This window comes from Vombatus ursinus, unplaced genomic scaffold (genome assembly GCF_900497805.2).
Source record: "Vombatus ursinus unplaced genomic scaffold, bare-nosed wombat genome assembly UNPS02014945.1, whole genome shotgun sequence".
Classification (NCBI taxonomy): Eukaryota; Metazoa; Chordata; class Mammalia; order Diprotodontia; family Vombatidae; genus Vombatus; species Vombatus ursinus.
Window position 1 is genome coordinate 2,755,160 of NW_020954723.1, and position 20,140 is coordinate 2,775,299.

At 40.5% G+C, this 20,140-nt stretch overlaps 1 protein-coding gene across 3 annotated transcripts in view; it reads left to right on the forward strand.

Annotated features, from left to right (window-relative positions):
* Positions 1–20,140, forward strand: part of LOC114030007 (SPARC-related modular calcium-binding protein 1) — a 195,067-nt gene that overhangs the window by 113,473 nt on the left and 61,454 nt on the right. For 2 of the 3 annotated variants that reach the window (XM_027844669.1, XM_027844670.1), the window contains exons 4-6: positions 542–641; positions 2,438–2,485; positions 19,644–19,733. In XM_027844669.1, the coding sequence (XP_027700470.1) occupies positions 542–641; positions 2,438–2,485; positions 19,644–19,733 (238 nt within the window). The remainder of the gene's footprint in view (positions 1–541; positions 642–2,437; positions 2,486–19,643; positions 19,734–20,140) is intronic. The other variant, XM_027844671.1, reaches the window with a different exon arrangement.

A 20,140-nucleotide genomic window follows, 5' to 3' on the forward strand; every position in this document is an offset into this window, starting at 1 on the left:
TTCCCTTCTATCTCTCCCCCCCCTTCTCTTATCCCCTTCCCCTTCCCTTTTCCTGTAGGGCAGGATAGATTTCTTTACCCCATTTCCTGTATTTCTTATTTCCCAGTTGCAAGTAAAAACATTTTTTTTAAACATGTGTTTTTAAAACTTTGGGTTCCAAATTTTCTCCCTTCCTTCCTCCCCATCCACCCTCATTGAAAAGGCAAGCAATTCAATGTAGTATGACGTTAATATTACATGCAGTTTCTTTAAGCCTTATTTTAGGTGAATTACATTTGAAAGCAGATGTATCTACTATTTTTTTCAGTATCCATTCTTATTCCCAGGATGCAATATGGCATACTGTAATAGGCTTTTAATAAATGGCGTTGAATGACCGACCTCCTCATGTGAATACACTGTGAAGTCAAGTGTAGGAATGGAGGGGATTGACAGCAAGTACCAGGTGCAATATATGTCATTTACCTTCACAAGCCAGCTTGACCCATCCCTGCTGAAGCAATCTCTGAGTCTAATGGCCTTTGCTCATTTCTCTAAACAGGTGCAGTGTCATACTTATACTGGATACTGCTGGTGTGTCACTACTGACGGAAAGCCCATCAGTGGCTCTTCTGTGCAGAACAAAACTCCTGTATGTTCAGGTACTATGGGGTGGAGGTTTGGGAGGAATCAGTGGGTGGAAAGAGAAACCACACTAAGTCTGATGCAAGCTGCACAGGGATGGGGGGAGTTGAGATGCTTGGGAATGTTGGTGGGGATTGTGAGCTCTTTACTGGTCCTAACAGAGGAAGATACGGCTCAAATAGGTCATGCCTCAGCCTGTGTAGAAATGATGCCAAGTGACTAGAATCTAAGGGCTTTGGTTCTAGTTCAGTCCCTTGTTTCTCATCTTATAAATGCCACATTATTCAGGGTAGATGAATATATGGGATTGTAAAACACATACCTTTTGGGTTGATCCATGATAGAAGTACCTGTTTCTAGTTTTCTATTTCCAATTTTGTGAGCAAAAATTCTGCTTGGGTTAGTTTTAGATATTTGGGGTAGAATACAGTGGAAGTGACAAAGTCAATAAGTTTCAATTCCACACTAAAACTAAAGATAGAGGCCTCATAAGATTAATATAAGGGTTTATTGTCACCCAGAAATTAATAACCTACTTCCCCTCCATTTTATTAATACTTCTTCCCCCATTCCCAAGGAAATTTCAATGTATCCATTCCCAAGGAAATTTCAAACAAAAACAATGTAATGCTACTCTGGCTGGATTTTTTTTCTGACCAGGATTTAATGAATTCCAATACCATTGTTGTGAAATTTTCTCTAAACACTTTGGATTGTTCACCTTCTTCATGGCCCCTGTAGGTAGAAGGGGAGGGGGAAAGTGAATAGAAAGGAATATAAGCATTAGCAATAGAATACTTAAATCCATAAGGCAAATAGGAAAGTTTGCTTTTGTGTGGCTTTAAAGGGGAATTGGAAACTTTTACTTAAGAGACAGAGAAATCAAGCCTTCTTTGACTTTGGACATCTTATAAATGCTCTGGACATATTTCTTTAAAATAAAATAGACCCAAACTAAGTGAATTCTCCCCTAAATCTCATATTTGGAGGAAAGTGATATTGTAGGATTCACAGTTCCATGCGATATAATATATAATATAAAATATGATATTACCTTTTTTCAAGAGGATCTAGTGGTATATCTAAGGGAATATATTTCCCTGAATGCCATTTTGAAGATGAGTTAATGATAATGTCTCTCTCCCTATCACTCTGTCATTTTATAAGTATGGCTTGCCTAGAGCTTACAGGTGCCTCAGTGGTAGAACAGGTCTGTGTGAGACACCCAGATGAATATAGCAGCATGTTTAGCCAAGTGTGCTTGATGTCCATTCCCTCAAGGGACAAGCCCACTCAGTGGAAAATTGTTTCCATGCCTGGGACCATTTTTGCCCATTCAGTATGATTGGACCAACTATTTTCCAGTTAATGCAATTGGAAAATCACTGATTTCCTGCCCTAACCAATAAGATGTCAGTTATTGCAGCTGGGATGAGAGAAGTGTTTTCTTTTTAGCTGGTTTTGCTAAAGAAATAACCTAGTCCAGACTGGGATGCTACTTAGCACACAGTAGGGGTAACTAAGGGAGGGAACTGTGTTGAATAGGGATAGGAGTAGTGTGGAAGTGACTTTGAATTAGGGAAATGAGAAAACCATGGAACACTTCAATAGAACGTGGATATTGAGAACATTGATATGAAGCCAATCTCTCATATGTGACTGTGTACTAAAATTGTATATGATTATCCTAGATGTGTGTAAGAAAATGTTTACATACGGTGGGCTTATACCATCAAGTTGTATAAGGACTTTAAAAGAAGTCTATCCAGAATACATCCTGATGTGTTTATTTTTTTTCCCTTCCCCAACAAAGGTTCAGTCACAGATAAACCCTCAGGCCATGGTAACTCAGGAAGGAAAGGTGAGTGAAGTTTTGTGATTTATTCAGTGTTTATCTCCACTGAGAGGTATTGTGGTATAATGGTAATATGGTATAGAGCGGTGGTTCTCAAAAGGGTGATCTGGGAACCCCTGTGTGTCCCTGAGACCCTTTCATGAGGTTGATGAGGTCAAAACTATTTTCATAATAGTACTAAATGTTTCAATTTCTAATACAGTAAATACTATGAAGATGAACAAAAGGGCAGCTAGGTGGCACAGTGGATAAAGTGCTAGGCCTCAAATCAGGAAGACACATCTTCCTGAGTTCAAATCTGGCCTCAGACACTAGCTGGGTGATCCTGGGCAAGTCACTTAATCCTAGGTTACCTCAGTTTCCTCATCTGTAAAATGAGCTGGAGGAGAAAATGGCAAGCTACTCTAGTATCTTTGCCAAGAAAACCCCAAATGGGGTCATGAAGATTCAGACACAACTCAAATGACTGAACCACAACAACAATAACATAAACAAAAGCCCTTTGAGTTAGGTCCTCAATAATTTTTAAGAGTGTAAAGGGGTCCTGAGACCAAAAAGTTTGAGAACCGTTGGTGTAGTAAATGGAGTGCTGGGTTTGAAAGTAGGTAGACCTCTGACATTTAACAGGTTGCTTAACCTTGATACATCTTTAGCAACTCTGTAGGCCCACTAAGTCATCCACAGCTTGTCATCTACTTTGGTGGAAGGAGTTCCTTACATGATAAAAATGTGAGTCCTGCTTCATAAGCCATTCCTAAACAGTCAACGTTTAGACAAGCTGGAAAGAGCCTCTGGTAAAACCTACAGCTGTCCCCTGGAGAGGCCTTGCCACTCTCCCCAGCCCTTCCTTTTTAAAGCAAATAATTATTCACAGAAATTTTGGTCAGGCCTGGGGGTGTGAGGGCAAACACCTGGAATCCCCAGACAAGAGCCTTGATTGTTAGTCATATAATAAACACACCGTGAATGCAAGGACAGGGCAAGGCAGTACACCCACTGTGGGATGATTCAGTCTTTCACTCAGTAAGGATGCCGCGTTTGGTATCTCCTGTACGTGTATACGTCCAGCACTGAAGCAGGAGAGAGACAAATGTAATAGCAGATAAGATCACAGCTTTAGAACTGGGAGGGAACACGGAGGTCCACTTGTCTAATTTCCTAATTTTTTACAGTAAAGGAGGCCTCCAAGGAGGTTAAGAGATATCAGAGATGGCTCCATTGTTCTTGGTGTCTCTCTGAATATCCCTTATTATATATTACGCATTATACATCCCACTATAACCAAGGATACCAGATATTCTTGAGGCTATCTCAGTGATAGCTTCTAGTTTTCCCCTATCTCATGCCTTTGAGGTAGAGCCTAGAAGGCTGTCCAAGAGAGAAATAAAGGTACACTTGTCAAGGAACGTGGGTTCAAGTGCCCTGCTCTGAATCATCCTGTGAATTGTTGTTGTTCAGTCATTTCTGACTCTTCATGGTTTTGTTTTGTTTTGCTTTTTTTGCAAAGACACTAGAATGGTTTGCCATTTCCTTCTCCAGCTCATTTTATAGATGAGGAAACTGAGGCAAACAGAGTTAAGTGACTTGCCCAGGGTCACACCCTAGTAAATATCTGAGGCCAGATTTGAACTCAGGAAAATGAGTCTTCCTGATTCAAGGCCTGTCACTCTATTCACTGGGCCACCTAGCTGCCCCTATTGAGAATCACTTCTAGTAGATAGCTGATTAGATGAGTTGAAAACCAGAGCTGCAATTAATCATTTTGGTGCGTTTCAATTGAGCAGGTCGGGGATAGATTCTAGGATGTTATATAGCCTGGTGGGGGAAGCCGCTTGCTGGAGAACAATGCCTCAGGTGTTGGTGGAGCAGAGGATTGGAGAATTTGAAGTGAAGTGCGGCAACAGGAGAAGAAAAAATCCCATCTAGTAGCTCTTTATTTCAACAAATTATTCTTGCTAACTAAATTATAAGGTTAGTTCTTCTAAACTGCTGCAAAAGGAGTCATGAGTGTACTCTAAACTTCAGTGCGCTGAAACGAAGTTTTGATTGCCCTGTCCTGGTTATTCTGGTGAGAGAATGAGAATAAGAAATAATAGATAATTTAAAACAAACAACACAAACAACTTTATTATGTTGATGTGGTTTGGGGTGGTTTATGAGGAACTCTGGGGAAATTAAGGTTGTGTGTGTGGGGGGGGGGGGTTTGATTTCCTTCAAACATTAGAAATCCTTATAAAAATTAACGTTGTTTCCTCAGAATAGGTCCTACAAGTGAAACTGACCAACAACAATGTAAAACGAGTTACTTTGGCTTTTTTTTTTCCTGTCCACTAAAAGGGAGCAAAGTAGAAAACCAGGAGCAGTCCACGTAATAGGAATAAAGATGGGTCATAGGGTTTGTTTATTTATTTTTAAGATGAACTAATGAAGAAATCATCCAGTAGGTTTCCAGGTTGATTAGGATGCCCTCACCCTAGGATTAACAAATGGCAGAAATGTTGCCTCACTAAGCTGTTGATAAAGCTAGGTAGGGTGTCTGAGATGAGCCATGGTTCCTGTGTATTTCATTAGCATTAATAGGTGTTTCAGCAATTGGTCCTGCTCTGGTTGGGGGATTTAGAGTGGCACAATGAAATCTGCTGGTGACTATCAAAGCTTCTGAAGAGGGAATTGTTAGCAATTTCCTTTCTGGTGTACCCTCCAGTGTTAATTCCCATGGATTTTCCTGGTGATACCAGAGAGGATTGTGTCTTTGGGAGAACGATAGCAGTGGAGAATCTGGGGGATTATTTGGCCTCTGATGAGAAAACCACCATACAGAGGTAATGGATTCCCCTGCCTGTCTGGATAGATTTGAGATAGGAGCTGGTGTCCTTGGAATGTGAAGTCTCCCTCCCCGGTGTCTCCCTCCCTGACCACCTGGGGAAATGACCACCCTCGGGCACACCTGTCCAGGAAAGCGGGATTTGAACTGGTGCCCTAAAGGTGGGAGAGGGCATTTGTAATATCCTGAATCAACCTGCCAAGGTTCCTCTTTCAGCTGCCACTTAAGAATGGAATGTGTTCTAGAGGGCAGCAGGTGGGAAAGGGACAAAAGACTCCTTGTTAGAGTCGGTGCCCACACATGGGGTCTGCTTTTCCTATACCACAGCCTAGTGTAATCATAGGACATGTCTCCTTCCTGATTCAGTTGGTTGTTTTTGTAGTCAGCCTCAAAAATGCATCAGGAGTGTGGAGGATGGAGAGAGTGGAGAGGTATAGGAAGAAGGTTAAGAGGAGGGCATGTCCAAAGTCTATGTTGTGTGTGCAGGGGGTTAGACTGGATCCAGATCCAATGTAACTTTCCTTCCCCCCACTTGCCCCTGTGAGTATGACTTCTTGACAGGACCAGAAAAGGATTCTTTCTCTTTAGTTGAGAGGAATGAGAAGTTATATTGTGGGCCAGACTCTGGTTGCCAACCAGGAATTAGCCCTTTAAGGGAAAGGAGGGGAATGACAAGTAGAAGAGGCCCATGGAAATAGGGAGTGAGAGAGAAGCACAATCACTTACAAGGTCACAGCAGTTTGGTATGCTGTGGCCCCAGAAGGGAACCTCCGAGTGCCCCGGGGGTCCCCTGGCTCCCAGGTGTGAGGCCTGAGGGAAGGAAGGAAGGGGGGGGCACCAGCAGTGTTATCTTATACAGAGACACCTGCGGGAAGGGAGAAGGGTGAAAACTACAGACTGTTGACTTAATCTCTCAGAATAGCTTTTCCCTCTCTGTTCTTTGTGCTCTGCAGATTTAACAGACTCTTTTATGGGGCACATGTGTGGTAATTAACACAAGCTATATTAGGTCTTGTGCCATATGTTTGAATTTCAAACAACAATTGATCTGGAAAGATCACATCCTTGCCTGCCTTTCTTCCCTTTAGGGCCTGTTGCTTCAAGATGTGTATGTGTGTGTGTGTGTGTGTTCACACACTCTGTAGCTAATTTTAGCAATGCCACCTGACATTTGTATAGCCGTTCATGGCCTATGACCCCTATTTCTCATGCGTTTTCTCATTTGATCCCCAGAACATTGCTCTAAGGTGATATCCTCATTTTACAGATGAAGAAACTGCATCTCACAGAAGTTGTGATCAGCCCAGTAACACAGTGAGTCAGTGTCAGAGCTGTGATTCCAGCTTATGTCTCTCTCTTTGCAAGCAGAGCATTGAACTGGAGTCGTTTTCATATCCTGGCTCTGACACTAACTAGCTATGGGACAATTGATATGGAGCAACCTCTCTGAGTTGAGTCTCTTTATCTGTAATACAGAGAAAATGTCATTGTTCAGTCATTTCACTTGTGTCCAACTCCTTGTGATCCCATTTGGGGTTTTCTTGGCAATGATACTAGAATGGTTTGCCATTTCCTTCTGCAGCTCATTTTATAGATGAGGAAACTGAGGCAAGCAAGGTTAAGTGACATGCCCAGGGTCACCCAGCTAATAAGTATCTGAGGCCAGATTTGAACTCGGGTCTTCCTGATTCCAGGCCCAGGGTTCTATCTACTGTACCACCTAGCTACCCTGATGGAGAAAATACTTACATTCATAAATTTGTTATGGAGGGGTTTTTCTGGGGGGAGGTGAACTTTGTTAACCTTAAATAATTAAATAAAAATATATTGTTGTCAGTATTATTTCAATTATGCCACAATGCTATAGAGTTAGTGTCTTCTATAGGGGATCACATGACAGGTGGACACAAGACTATGAAATATCTAAGAAGACAAGCAATAATAATGCAAGATGAATGATCTTTTCCAAAAACCAAGGAATCAAATCATTCGTTCCTGCTGTGACAAAATAGATGGGAGCAAACTATCTGACTCTTGGAACCTTTACTTCAATTGACTTTTCAGCGTATTTTCCGTAAGATGACTGGCAGATGAGAAACTTTTAAGGGAAAAAAAAATCAAAACTCCATCGGAATTCTATGTAGAACCTTTTGTCTTTTCTAGGCAAATGCTCCTGGATATCAGAGGAGAAGATCTTTTAGACCAAGAGAACCATTTTGTTTTGAGAGGCTTTCCTGCATCCCCACAGCTTTCTCATCCTGAGTGCAGGATTGGACTGCAATGTAAACATAGGCTTTCAATATAGCTTCAAGTGTGAAGGTTTTTCTCCAAACTTTTTTCTCCAAAGTCCCTTTCTTCCTCTTTATTTTTAGGGCCTAGAACACTGACTCATGGCAGATCTGATACCTCTTCACTCAAATTCCAATTTTAACAGTGCTCAGGAGGGGTGGCCCTGTGTTCTCAGTTGGAATGGGGAGAGAAGGATGGGTGGCTGGTAAACTGGATAATAACAGTAGTTAACATGTAGCACTTTAATATTTGTGGATAGGGTGCTGGGCCTGAAGTCAGGAAGACTTATCTTCCTGAGTTCAAATCCAGCTTCAGACGCTTAGTTGCTGAGTGGTCCTGGGCAAGTCACTTAACCCTGTTTCCCTCGTTTCCTTACCTGTAAAATGAACTGGAGAAGAAAATGGAAAACCACTCCAGTATCTCTGCCAAGAAAACCCCAAATGGAGTCCAAAAGAGCAGGACAGGACTAAAATGATTGAACAACAACAAAGTTAACATTTGTAAGTGCTTTGCCATCCTTCAACTTATTTGCTCTTTGCAACAATACTGTGGTACTTACAGGTATTTCCACCCTCATTTTGTAGATAAGAAAAATGAGGCTTACAGCGAGCTGGTATCAGTGGCAGGATTTGAATCTGTCTTCCGGACTCCATATCTAGCATTCTCTCCATGTCGCCATATTGCATTTGACAAAGGGATGGTTAGGCTAGCGACTGAGAAGAGCTTATATGATAGAACTGGGGCAGCTATACCGTGTCTCACTGATGTCATCCACAGTCACATTAAAGCAATGTTTTGTTTTGTTTTCATGGCTGCTTTACCTCTTGATAGGGTCCTTGCCTTTAATAGTCTCTTTCTGAGGGAAGAGCAGTTCATATTCATTTGGTAGGAAATCTGAGACCCCTAAAATGGAAAGCAATTTGCTCAGGGTCTTCCCCTGGTTACTAGGCAGAGTTGGGATTAGTAGTTCATAACCCATCCCCCCTTTTTTCCATTTTGTTATTTGATAGGTCTTCTAACATTATTACCCCAGACCAGACTCAAATGGGTGATTTAAAGTTGACTTTCTTTAAATCACCATCTTTAGATAAGTATTGTCATGGAAGATCTTCTGTCTTTGTTAACCTCAAAGAGCTATATAAATGAATGTAAATTGTCATCAGTGATGTTTCAATTATGCCACAATACTGTGTACAGAGGGAAATGTGGTTTACAGGTGGTTTGGAGTTAAATACTGTCCATTCTGGCTAACATCATTCCTCTGATCAGGCCCCTCATGTCTGCCTTGCCAACTGTATTTAGTTACTTAGTCCCATTTTTTGGAAGGTAGTGGGGAACAGAGGGGTTGAGAAGGGAAGACTCTTTTCTCCAACAGCCTAACCCTATTTGCCCCAGAAGAGAAATAGAAGCCACAGTTGGGAACATTTTAGAAGATTTCTTGAAGCTAAGAGCATCTGGCAAAGACTCCATGGCAGTGGCCAGGTGAGAATGCAGACCCTAGAGCATGGATTTCTTGGTTCTCTACACCCAAATTTAAGAAATAATACAGAGCTTGACTCCATGGCAGTTTTGACTTTCTATGATACAGGGATGATGGAGGACACTCTGCTGGTGAGAACCAAATGGATGGTCTTTGAAATGCTGTCAGTTTCCAAGCTATTTCTTCTGCCCCTTTTTCTTTGTTCCTACCTTCCCACAAGTCCTGTTGTGGGACACGGAGGGAGTCAATAAGGTCACTGACCCTCTCCTTATAGGGAGTGGTCCTTCTGGAGGCACTTGGTCCTCTGGAAAAGACTGACAAAATGGCAACAGCTATAATTTCCATCTGGAGCACTTTCAAAAGGACCACAGACCTATGATGTAGGCACTGTATTATTAATTAGCCTCATTTTCCAATCAGTTATTGTTTTATTCTACCTCTGCAACATTTCTGGCACCTTTCCCCTTCCCAGCAGTCAAATGGCTACCACTCCAGTTCAGTCCCTTATCTTTTCTCACCTAGACAATTGCAATAGTCCCTTATTTGGACTTTACACCTCCTCTCTCTCTCTCTCTCTCTCTCCCCCCCCCCCCCCCCCCTCTAATATAGCCACCATACAATTAAGCATAAATCTGACTAGGATACTCCTCTCCTCAAGAAACATCAATGGTTTCCTGTTGCCTCTGGGATAAAGTGCAAATTCAACAGCTTGACATTTAAATCCCTTCACAGTCTGGTCTCTACCTACCTTTCCCTGCTTATTGCAAATAACTCCACATACTTTACATTCCATCCAATCTGACCTACTAGCTTTTCCTTGAAGTCGGCATTCCATTTCCTGTCTCCTTGTGTAGGCTGTTACCCATGCCTGCCATGCAATTGCTCTTCACCTCTGCCTCTTAGAATGCCTAACTTCTTTCAAGCTTTATGTTATTCATCATTTCCTATAGGAATCCTTTCCAGAGCCTTTTAATTGTTAGAGCTTTTTCTCCGCTCCTTATCAAATGATCATGTATGTACTTATCTGTTTACATTCAGTTACTCCTCAATTCCTTGAGGGCATGGACTGTTTTTCATTTTCTCTTTGTATTTCAAAACTTAGCATAAGGCATTGTACATAGTAGGTGCTTAATAAATGCTTATTTCATTAGAATAAATAAAGGAAACTGAGACTCCAGGAAATTAGGTGACTTGCCCAGAGCCACAGAAAGATTACTGGAGATGGGATATGAACCAAGGTCTCTCCTGATTTTTATCTTGCAGCTTCTGTCAAAATATTGGCTCTTCCTTTCTTTCCCCAACTTCAGAGCCTGGTGTAAGTCAATTTAGAAAGGTAGGCATTATGTTTTAGATTGTAGGTGTGGGGAACCTGCAGCCTTGAGGCCTCTGGTTCCCCACACCTGGTAGAACTATAGATAAGGGGTCTTCTTCTCTTCTATCCCAATTATCTCTCCAGTTCCAAGAGGGGAAGAGCATTTTCAAATGCCTATGTCCCAAGCATAGAAAGTAGGACTCAAATGGGAAGGTCAAGGTAAGATGGGGAGTCAAGGTAAGGCTCTTGGATCTTGGGGGCTGTGGAGGCCCTGAGTTGTAATAGGAATTGAAATTTGGCACCTTGTTCTTTTCCTCTTTTTGGTGATGGTTCATCTTCAAATGTAGATGGGAAATAAATAGTCTCAAAGCAGTAGAAAATTTTTCTAGTTGTACCAAATGTGGTTCTCTTTGGGGGAAAAAGAAGGCAAGTGGTTCCTCTGAACTCCTATTACATGTCTTTTTATTACCATTGTCTCAACTTTAGAAGTGACTTATGGGTATCTGCTGATCAGAGTGAATACAGATGTGTACGTGTAAGGGTGTGGGACTGGGAGTCAGATCTGGATTGAAATCCCAGCTCGTTCTCTTATTAACTATGTGACTCTGAATAACTTAAATTCACTTGAGTTTTTTTAGCTTCCTCTTCTGTGAAATGAGTACAACAATAACTAATGCTATCTACCAGTTAGTCAACAAGTACTTACTATGCACCAGGCACCATTCTAAGCTTAGAGACATAAAGAAAGGCAAAATTAGTTCCTGCCCTTAAGGAGCTCACATTCTAATGCAGGAGACCATTTGCAAACACCAGAGAGGGACGATGTGAAGAAAGTGCTTTACAAATAGTAAAGTGCTGCAAAAATGGGAGTTTCTTTTAGTAGGTAGAAAGAATGAAGAAGACAAGAGGGGTTACAATTGTGTAATTGGCTTTCGTGTCTAAGAATAAGGCCTATCCCTAAAGAAGGGACCTACCTCTAATGGAAGGACTGGCCACACTCCTGGAGGGTAGAAAGTTTTTCATTTTTATTTTTGTATTCTAATGCCGATGACGATGCCTTGCACATAGTAGTTGTTACATATATTTATTTGTTAAATTGAATTGAATTTGAGATTAGCAGAAATTGCAGAGGCACAGATCCACATGTGAAACCCATCATTGGACTGGACAATATTTCCTTTCCTTTCTGCCCTTGTAGCCTGGCATGTCAATATCCAAACCAGCTTGAACATTCAGCTCAATATTCCTAATGGGACAGCAGGGGAACAGATGAGGGAGATTGGTTTCAGGAAAACTGATGAAAACCTGTCATTGTGCCTGACATTACCTCTAAATCTAGATGTGGATTTAGATCTGAATACTGTTCCAGGGAGAGGTGAAAGAGTAGCCGGGATCATGAACCTAATGGTGGAAAGTTGTTAGGACCAATTCTAAAGTACTGCACCCCAGCCCTGAGACACAGCAAAAAGTTTTTGCTCTTTTTTCCTCCTAGGTCCTTTATTTGGGCCTAGTTTTAGTATTTTGGCTCTTTCTCTTTTATCCCTAATCTGACTCAGAAGCACTATCCCAGCTTCCTTTCTTATGGAGCTAGGAGATACACATCTGAGAATGTGAATGACTGATCTAAATCTGTTTTCATGCCTTTTTTTTTTAGAGGGTGGGAATATCCATATAGGATCAGTATAGAGGATTAGAAAATAATTCCCCCCATTTTTCATTCTTCCCCTCTCTAAAACAGTTACACTTTCAAATGAAAGTATCAGAATGATGGCATTTATGGGTCTAAGTGGAGTGAGAATGTTCATGGTAAAGGTGACCTGAAGAAAATTCAGCCCAGCATGGCAGATAGAGAAGTAGGCTAAGATTTAATCTTCCATAACTACCTTTCTGCAGTATATTTCCCAGATTCACAAAGGAGTTTTACAAACAGGTACTATCAATTCCTTGTCAAAGAGTAGCCTTAGAAAAATCATTCCAACACTGTACACCTCAGGGCCATAACTTATAGGAAGTCCCAGCCCTCTGTCTGCAAAAAGCAGGAACTTTCCCTTCTCCCAAGGGAGAATTAGTCTACTATTACCCCATACAGGACAGGAGTTCTTAACTTGATTGTATACATAAGCACATACTGATGTATGTATTTATTAGGGGATATTAATAGTCATAACGGACTCCAGGAGAAAGGTGTCTACAGACAGAAGTGGTTTAAGAAGAGACCAAGATGTAAAGGGGAACTTTGGATCACCGAGAAGCCTTTTTGTGTGTGTGTGAATCTTGGAAGGGGCAGTGGTTTTCTTTTCTTTCCTCCTTTTCCAAGGCTGTGTGATCTTAGAGACCTCAAGAGGTGCCATTAGTATAGAATGTTATTCCAGCCCCTTTGACACATTTGCTTTTGAAGGACCTGGAAGAGAAAGCTCTTTGTATGTAGTCAGAATAAAGTCATTGTACACCCAAACAATTAACTCTTCAATTGACTTGCCAGTGCCTTGAAAACCCCAGCCCTGCTTCTCTGGACCTCTTAGACTCTATTCAGCCTCTTAAGCACATCTCTCTCTCTCTCTCTTTTTTTTTTTTTGGTTTTTGTTTTGTTTTGTTTTGTTTTATTCTGAAAAGTCTTTCCCTAGAATAGTCAGAGCAGATCAACATTGTCCTCTGCCCGACATTTATCTCCACCTGCCACTGAATGTCAATCAGGAATCAAAAAGCCAAACAGAGAAGGCTTTGAATAGTGTCATCAGGGGTCGGAGTGACTTCCAGCTGTCTGTGCGTGGGCCAGGCTTTCCTGTAAGGCTAGGAATTGAGCTATTACATAAACCCACTGTCTGTATTGGCCCACAGAGCCCTTTGGGGGCTATGATTTCCTCTGGGAAACACCTGCAAGGGAATCACAAGGCTTTGAAAGGAGGGAGAACTCGACATTGAATTTTGGAAGACCAGCCATGTAATTGTCTAAAAAAGAAATTACTTCTGAGTTTCTGAAGTTGCTGACCTACTATAGGATTTTAGATGAATCATTCAAATTCTCTGTACTTTGTTTCTGCACATGTTTGTCCTTTGCCTCTTTCCCCAGGTGGTTAGGAGAATGAATGCATAAAACTGTGCCTCAAGTACATTGAGAATGGGGGAAAAAGGAACAAGATCTATCCATAGTGGTAATTTTAGTATTGCTATTCTTAACCTCTTCCAGATGAAATTCTTCCAGATTGACTTTCCTTTTTTAAAATGAAGTCATTTGAAAAAAAGTTTTCATTTTATTAAGTTAAAATAAGCAGTTTGTATAGAAACTATATTTTCCCGATAACATTTGTATAATATTTAAGATGGATCTTTCTTTCTTTCACTTTCTTTCTATCTATCTATCTATCTATCTATCTATCTATCTATCTATCTATCTATCTATCTATCTATCTATCTATCTATCTATCTATCTATCTATCTATCTATTGGCAGCTAGGTGGTACAGTGGATAGAGCACCAGGCCTGAAGTCAGGAAGACTTTGTGAGTTCAAATCTAGCCTCAGACGGATATCAGTATGACCCTGGGCAAGTCATTTAACCCTGTTTGCCTCAGTTTCCTCATCTCTGTAAAAGAGCTGCAGAAGCACACGGCAAACGACTCCCGTATCTTTGCCAAGAAGAGGCCCCAAATGGGGTCACAAAGAGTCAGACACAACTGAAATGAGTGAACAACAAGGTGGTGACCCTGGGTTGCAGTATGTGTCAGTAAGAAATAACATTGATAGGGACAGCCTGGTTAGTGCAATGAGCACTGAATTTAGAGGATCAGGATTCAAATCTCAGGTTGGCTGCTTACCAGATGTAAGCCTATGGACAAATCACGTCAACCTTCCTCAGTGCCTTTATCTGTAAAACAAAGGGGCTAGAAACTAGACAATTGCAAAGATCTTTCCTAATTCTAAATTTTACAATGTTATGATCTTATCTATGTAAAAATCCAGAGAGAGAGAGAGAGAGAGAAGCTCATGGTTAAGTGTAGGGATGTTTGACGAGAGGTTCCTCTTTGTCCTTTGGCCAGAGTGTGGTCCTCTACTTTATGATAATCAATCTCTTAAAATGAAAAAAAAAGAATTTCAATAGCTTATCTTTTGAGGGGAAAAACATGATAAAAGTATAAACATCAAATGTACAAGATTTCAGAGTAAATGTCAGTTCACTAGGCAGCAGTGAGAGAGAGAGAAATGGAGAAAGAGGAGATAAATTCACTCGCCCAGTTGGGCAGCAAGTTCTGTCCAGAAAGGTCACTCTTTAAGTGGGTCAGTGAGCCAGACAAAGTTTCAACTGCTCATAATTATATCCAGTCCAGGGAAGCAACCCCTTTTCTTGCAATCAGAGAGCTGATGTCCTTTCACTGACATTCTTCTGCATATTCCTCAGGCCACTCTGTGGGACCCAAACATTTTTAGCTTCCCTTTCCTTTGTAACTTCTGCCTCCCATGATCTCTTAGTCTCTCTTTCCACCTGAGAAAAACTACGCTTTCCATCAGCACCCTTGACAATAAGGGGCATACATAGTGTCCCAGAAGTCTTAGTGCAGTTGTAAACTTTTAAGAATTGTTAAAAGCTTACAACTGCACTAAGACTTGGGGTACCCTGTTTCTTTTCTTTTTTTTAATTATGTGGGTTTATTTTATTTCATTCAATTTGAGTACATATGGATTAATGTTTGTGGGCATGAAATGACACTGAGTCAAATCCCTTTAGGTATTTCTAGCTACTTGTCAAGAGCTGATAAACTGCCTGTTATTATTAGAAATGGGTTTTCATATTTTGCCCTAGTTAGGTTCCAAAAGCCTAAAGCTGCCCTGAGGAATCTAGATTTAAGTCATGAAAGAGAACAGGGTTTTCTTGTAAGTTCCTGGGCATCTTGAAAATACCCTGAGTCATTCTACCTCCATTATGAAGTTGATGAAAATTCCTGGAGAAATGGATAGCCAGAACATTCTTCCTTATCCCCCAAGTCCTTCAGAACTTGCAGACTGGTCCCAGTCTCAATCTATATGACCTTAACATGGTAACGTGGTATAAAGTTTCTTGGGTGATCACAGCCTGGTGCCAGAGGCTGTGCTATGAATCAATACTTAAAGCCACCAGGTGGTGGTGATTAGGCACGAGCAGTCACACTTCTGAATGAGCCCAGGTGGGACACTCCATTTCAAAGGTGTCAGTCACCTGAAGTGTTTTGTTTGTCACTGTTCACAGTTCCTTTGGGGATGTTTATTTTCTGCTTGATAAAGGACCATAGGATTTAAAACTGAAAGGAATTTTGTAGAGACTTGAATTAGCCCTCCCCAACTCATTCCTTTTTTTGGGGGGAGGGGGAACGAGGGTCCAGAGAGCTTTGTCTAAAGTCACATAATTAGTAAAGAAGATGGGATTCTTGGGGGTAGCTAGGTGGCACAGTGGATAGAGCACTGACCCTGGAGTCAGGAGGACCTGAGTTCAAAGCCAGCTTCAGACACATAACACTTACTAGCTGTGTGACTCAGGGAAAGCCACTTAACCCTAACCGCCTTGCAAAAAGAAAAAAAAAAAAGAAGAAGAAGAAGATGGGATTCTAATCCAGGTCTTCTAATGTCATATCCATTGGTTTTTCTGTAATATGATAAGATCATAGCTTTAAAGCAGGGATTGTGTTATACAATTCCCTCATTTTACAGCTGAGTAAACTGAGGCCAGACAAATTAAGTAACTTGCCTAGGGGCAAATAAGTAGAATAAGGGCAGAGCTAGGATTGGAACCAAGATTCTTAGAAACTGTAGATCTAATGTTCATTCTACTTATATACCCTATTGCTTTTGAAACTCTCCTTTCCCTACCACACTCTTTATTACATGGGGATAGATGTGGGCGAGGACAATAAACCCTGATTGGCAGAGAGGGCGACTGTACAGAGGTATTTATATCTTCATATCCAACAAAAGCAACCAAGTGTATGCTGGCCCAGCCAGTGGTTTATTGAATTGAATGGAAAGAGGTGTTAATAGAGTCAGGGGAAGTGATGCTATAAAAATGACATTGTGTGGCTCTGGGCTGTGTTTATTTTCCCTCAATGACTTCCAGATCAACCTTGGGCAGCTTAGGAGTCAAAAGATCTTTGTTTCAGGAGCCTGCTTAAAACATGCAAATACAGCTGGAGTTCTTATTTTTTTACTGCTCTGGCATTTGACCTTCCTCTCCTCCAACTTCCAATATCACCCCGATTTCTCCCCTCACATGCGCGCGCGCACACACGCACACGCACACATGCGCACACTGCCCGGGAGTCTGAATCTGATTGGTTACTCTATACAACTCTGTATCCCTTTGAATCCTGTGAGTCAAGCAGGAGTGAGAACTTATTTGTGTTAGCAAATAAAGGATTTGGGTTTTTATTTCATATCAATATGACTGGCCTTCACCTCTATAGGGATCAGTCTGGCAATAGAATTAAACAACTGATTTTGTTTTCTAGAAGGGCAGATAACCTCAGGCAATCTGGGGTATTGAAAATGTGATCAGTAATCAGACTCCCTCCTTTTACTTTGATTAAATATTAGGCCTAGGGTAGAGTCCCATTTGCCCTAGGGCATCAATATCTGGAGGATGTGTCCCACCTGTCCTGGTCCCCGATAATGCTGTCCCCATTCCTTATGCTCTTCCGCTAAGCCCTACAGTGATGGGCTAGCCAATTTTGTTTTTTCTCACCCTACTGGGACGCCACTACTCTAAGGATCCTTTCACTGTAGTACCATTCTTTCAAGGCTCCATCTTCCCCCACTGCTGCATCCTTTTCATTTTGCCACATCTTCTTTGACTGATTTCAGGGGTTAAGAGTTAGGGATTATTTAGCATTGTCATGGGGGTGCTGACTAGACTGTCTGGGGGATGAGTCACACACGGACTCCTCTATGGCACCTGATGTCCAAGACCAATTGTTCTCTATACTGTTTGTAACCCTTGAATTTACTCTGTTTGCAAGAATTCCTAGTTTCTGCTCTAGTTAGGTCAAAGGATCCGAGAGTCCCAATTGTTGACTTTTACTATTGATGAGTTCACTGGTAGTCTAAGTAATATTTGAGAAGCAGTGTTCTCTATCCCAACTTGTTTAACATTATATATATAACATGTATATATATATATATATTTATATATATACACATATATACACATATACATATATATTTAACATTTATATATAACATGTATATATACAGATATGTGTGTATATATTATATATATAATGTGTGTATTTATTATATATATAATGTGTGTATATATATTCTATATATATTATTTATATTATATTATATTATATAATATATAATATAATATAGAATATATATAATACTATATATATAATATAATAATATAATACAATATAATAATATATAATATAATATATAATATATATAATATATAATATATATTATATTATATATTATATATTATTATATATATAAAATGTGTGTATCTATATATCTATATATATAGATATATATAGATATATAGATATATAAAAAATAGGATATTGCCAGTGCTCCCCTGGTACCCTCATGATAAGGAGAAAGCAAGGAAGGTCTCCAGAATGTTGGGTGAACCCCTAGTGGTGAACTTTTGGGAGTTGCCCAGGATGGACAGGGTGGGGAGGGAGGGGAAAAGCATTTATGAAACACCTACCTTGTGCTAGGCACTGCACTAAGTTCTTTAGAGATATCTCATTTGATAGGCATGGATAAACTGCAGTCTGTATCGCTGTCAGGACTTCTCAAATCAACGAGATCACAGAGTCATTTGGTATTTAATATGGTATTACATTAAAGTAATTTTCTTTTTTTTATGAGATAGGCTTTTGAAAGAGAGGAGATAACACAGATGTCTCGGATCAATATATTATTTCCTACCTCTTTCTTCCAGCCCCAATCACCTGGCATTGTTGACACTTTAAACAAGTGGTTTCCTGTCCTATACAGCAGAGATGTCAAACATACCAACCTGCACGCAGCTCACCACACTCCCCAAGTGCTGCTGAACCAGATTAAAATGTAATTGGGAAATAGTTAACAAAATAAATTTTAAAATACAATAAAACAGATAACATTACATTTTAAAACTAAGTCAGTATGAAGCCACAGGGATCCTTATGTATGGATTAATGGCTCCTAATTTGATTTTGACACCACTTCTATAAAGAGAACAACAAATATTTACCCCAAGACTAGGGTTAGAATGACAAAAATCTTTGTTCCCATTTCCATGTTAAACACACAAACAAAATGAAATCTCTCTTTCTTTTTTCTTTAACATTGTAGTCCATGTTGAGATGGATGCTTTAGAGGTCAAAGTAAAATATGTTTAGGTGGTGCAGTAGATAGAGCACCAGGCCTGGAGTTAGAAAGTCCTAAATTCAAATCTGGCCTCAGGCACTTACTGGCTGGATAACCCTGGGCAGGTCACTTACCCTTGTTTGCCTCAGTTTCCTCATCTGTAAAATGAGCTCAAGAAGGAAATGGCAAACCACTCCAGTATCTTTGCCAAGAAAACCCCAAATGGGGTCACAAAGAGTTGGATACAACTGAAACAGCTGAACAACAACAAAAAATGTCCAGTTCTCCACTATCTCCAAGTCGTAAGAATACTACAGAGGGCTTAGATGATGGCAAGATGGACCTTTCTGTTTTCTCAAAATGGTGAGCACCAGAAATGGAGGCTATGGCCAAGGACCGCGGGGGCAGAACTATCAGGAACTATTTTAACCCCTTGTTTGTTCACAGCTACGAAACCACCAGGGCAGGTTTTGTGTTGGTAAGTGTCACAAGAAGATTGGCTAAGCCACAAAGGAGTGAGGCCTTTATCCTGATGATTCTATTTCTTTGTTCTCTATGAGAGCAAGAAATGGATATCATGGGGCACACTTAACTCTGACTAAACCTTGTCTACCATGCCTACTATTCTTTCTAGCTTCTGAAATGCGGAGATATGAGAGCAGGTGAGGTAATTCTTTCCCATGCCGTATTTTACTTGGGAGTAGAAGTCTCTCAAGAAATGAAGACCCGCTTCCCTTTTCTCACTCACCCCCACCCCCCTTGAAACAGCAAGTACGGGAATTTGTTTTGATGGATGTCTTCTCACCTTGTCCCTTTTGTCTTCACCTATATTTTCCCTCTTTGTTGCCCTCATTCTGGACTTGGCCAGGCCATGTGCAAACCCAACCATTCAACAATTCTGGAGAGTAGATAGTAATTTACCTCAATAATGGTAGTGTCTTTTCGTTTCTTTTTAACCCTCAATTCAGATGATGGGTCTAAGCCGACGCCCACGATGGAGACACAGTTGGTGTTTGATGGAGATGGTAAGAGTTGTTCCTTCTTCTCATTCTACTTAGAACCTTAGATTTGGAGAATGATCTTTGCTTTTTGCATAGAGTTAAATATTAGTTTTTCAACTTAAAAAGAATTAATTCTAAGAAGCAGGTAACCCATTCACCTGAGTTTTAGTCTTGATTCTTTCCTTGATTGCTGTGAGGCCCTATTCAGTGCCTTCCTCTTCTGGATCTTGGTTATTATTGAAATAAAAATGAGCATTATAATATACTAAGGAAGAGATGGCTCCTACTTGACTGAAGTAATTTATCAAACCAACCCCCTAATCTGCCTCCAGTCTCTACTATTCCAATTTATCTTCCATACTGCTATCGATAGGTAAGCATTCTTCCTCAATGTTGTTATAAGTACCATGTCAATCCTCATTGCTTGTTGA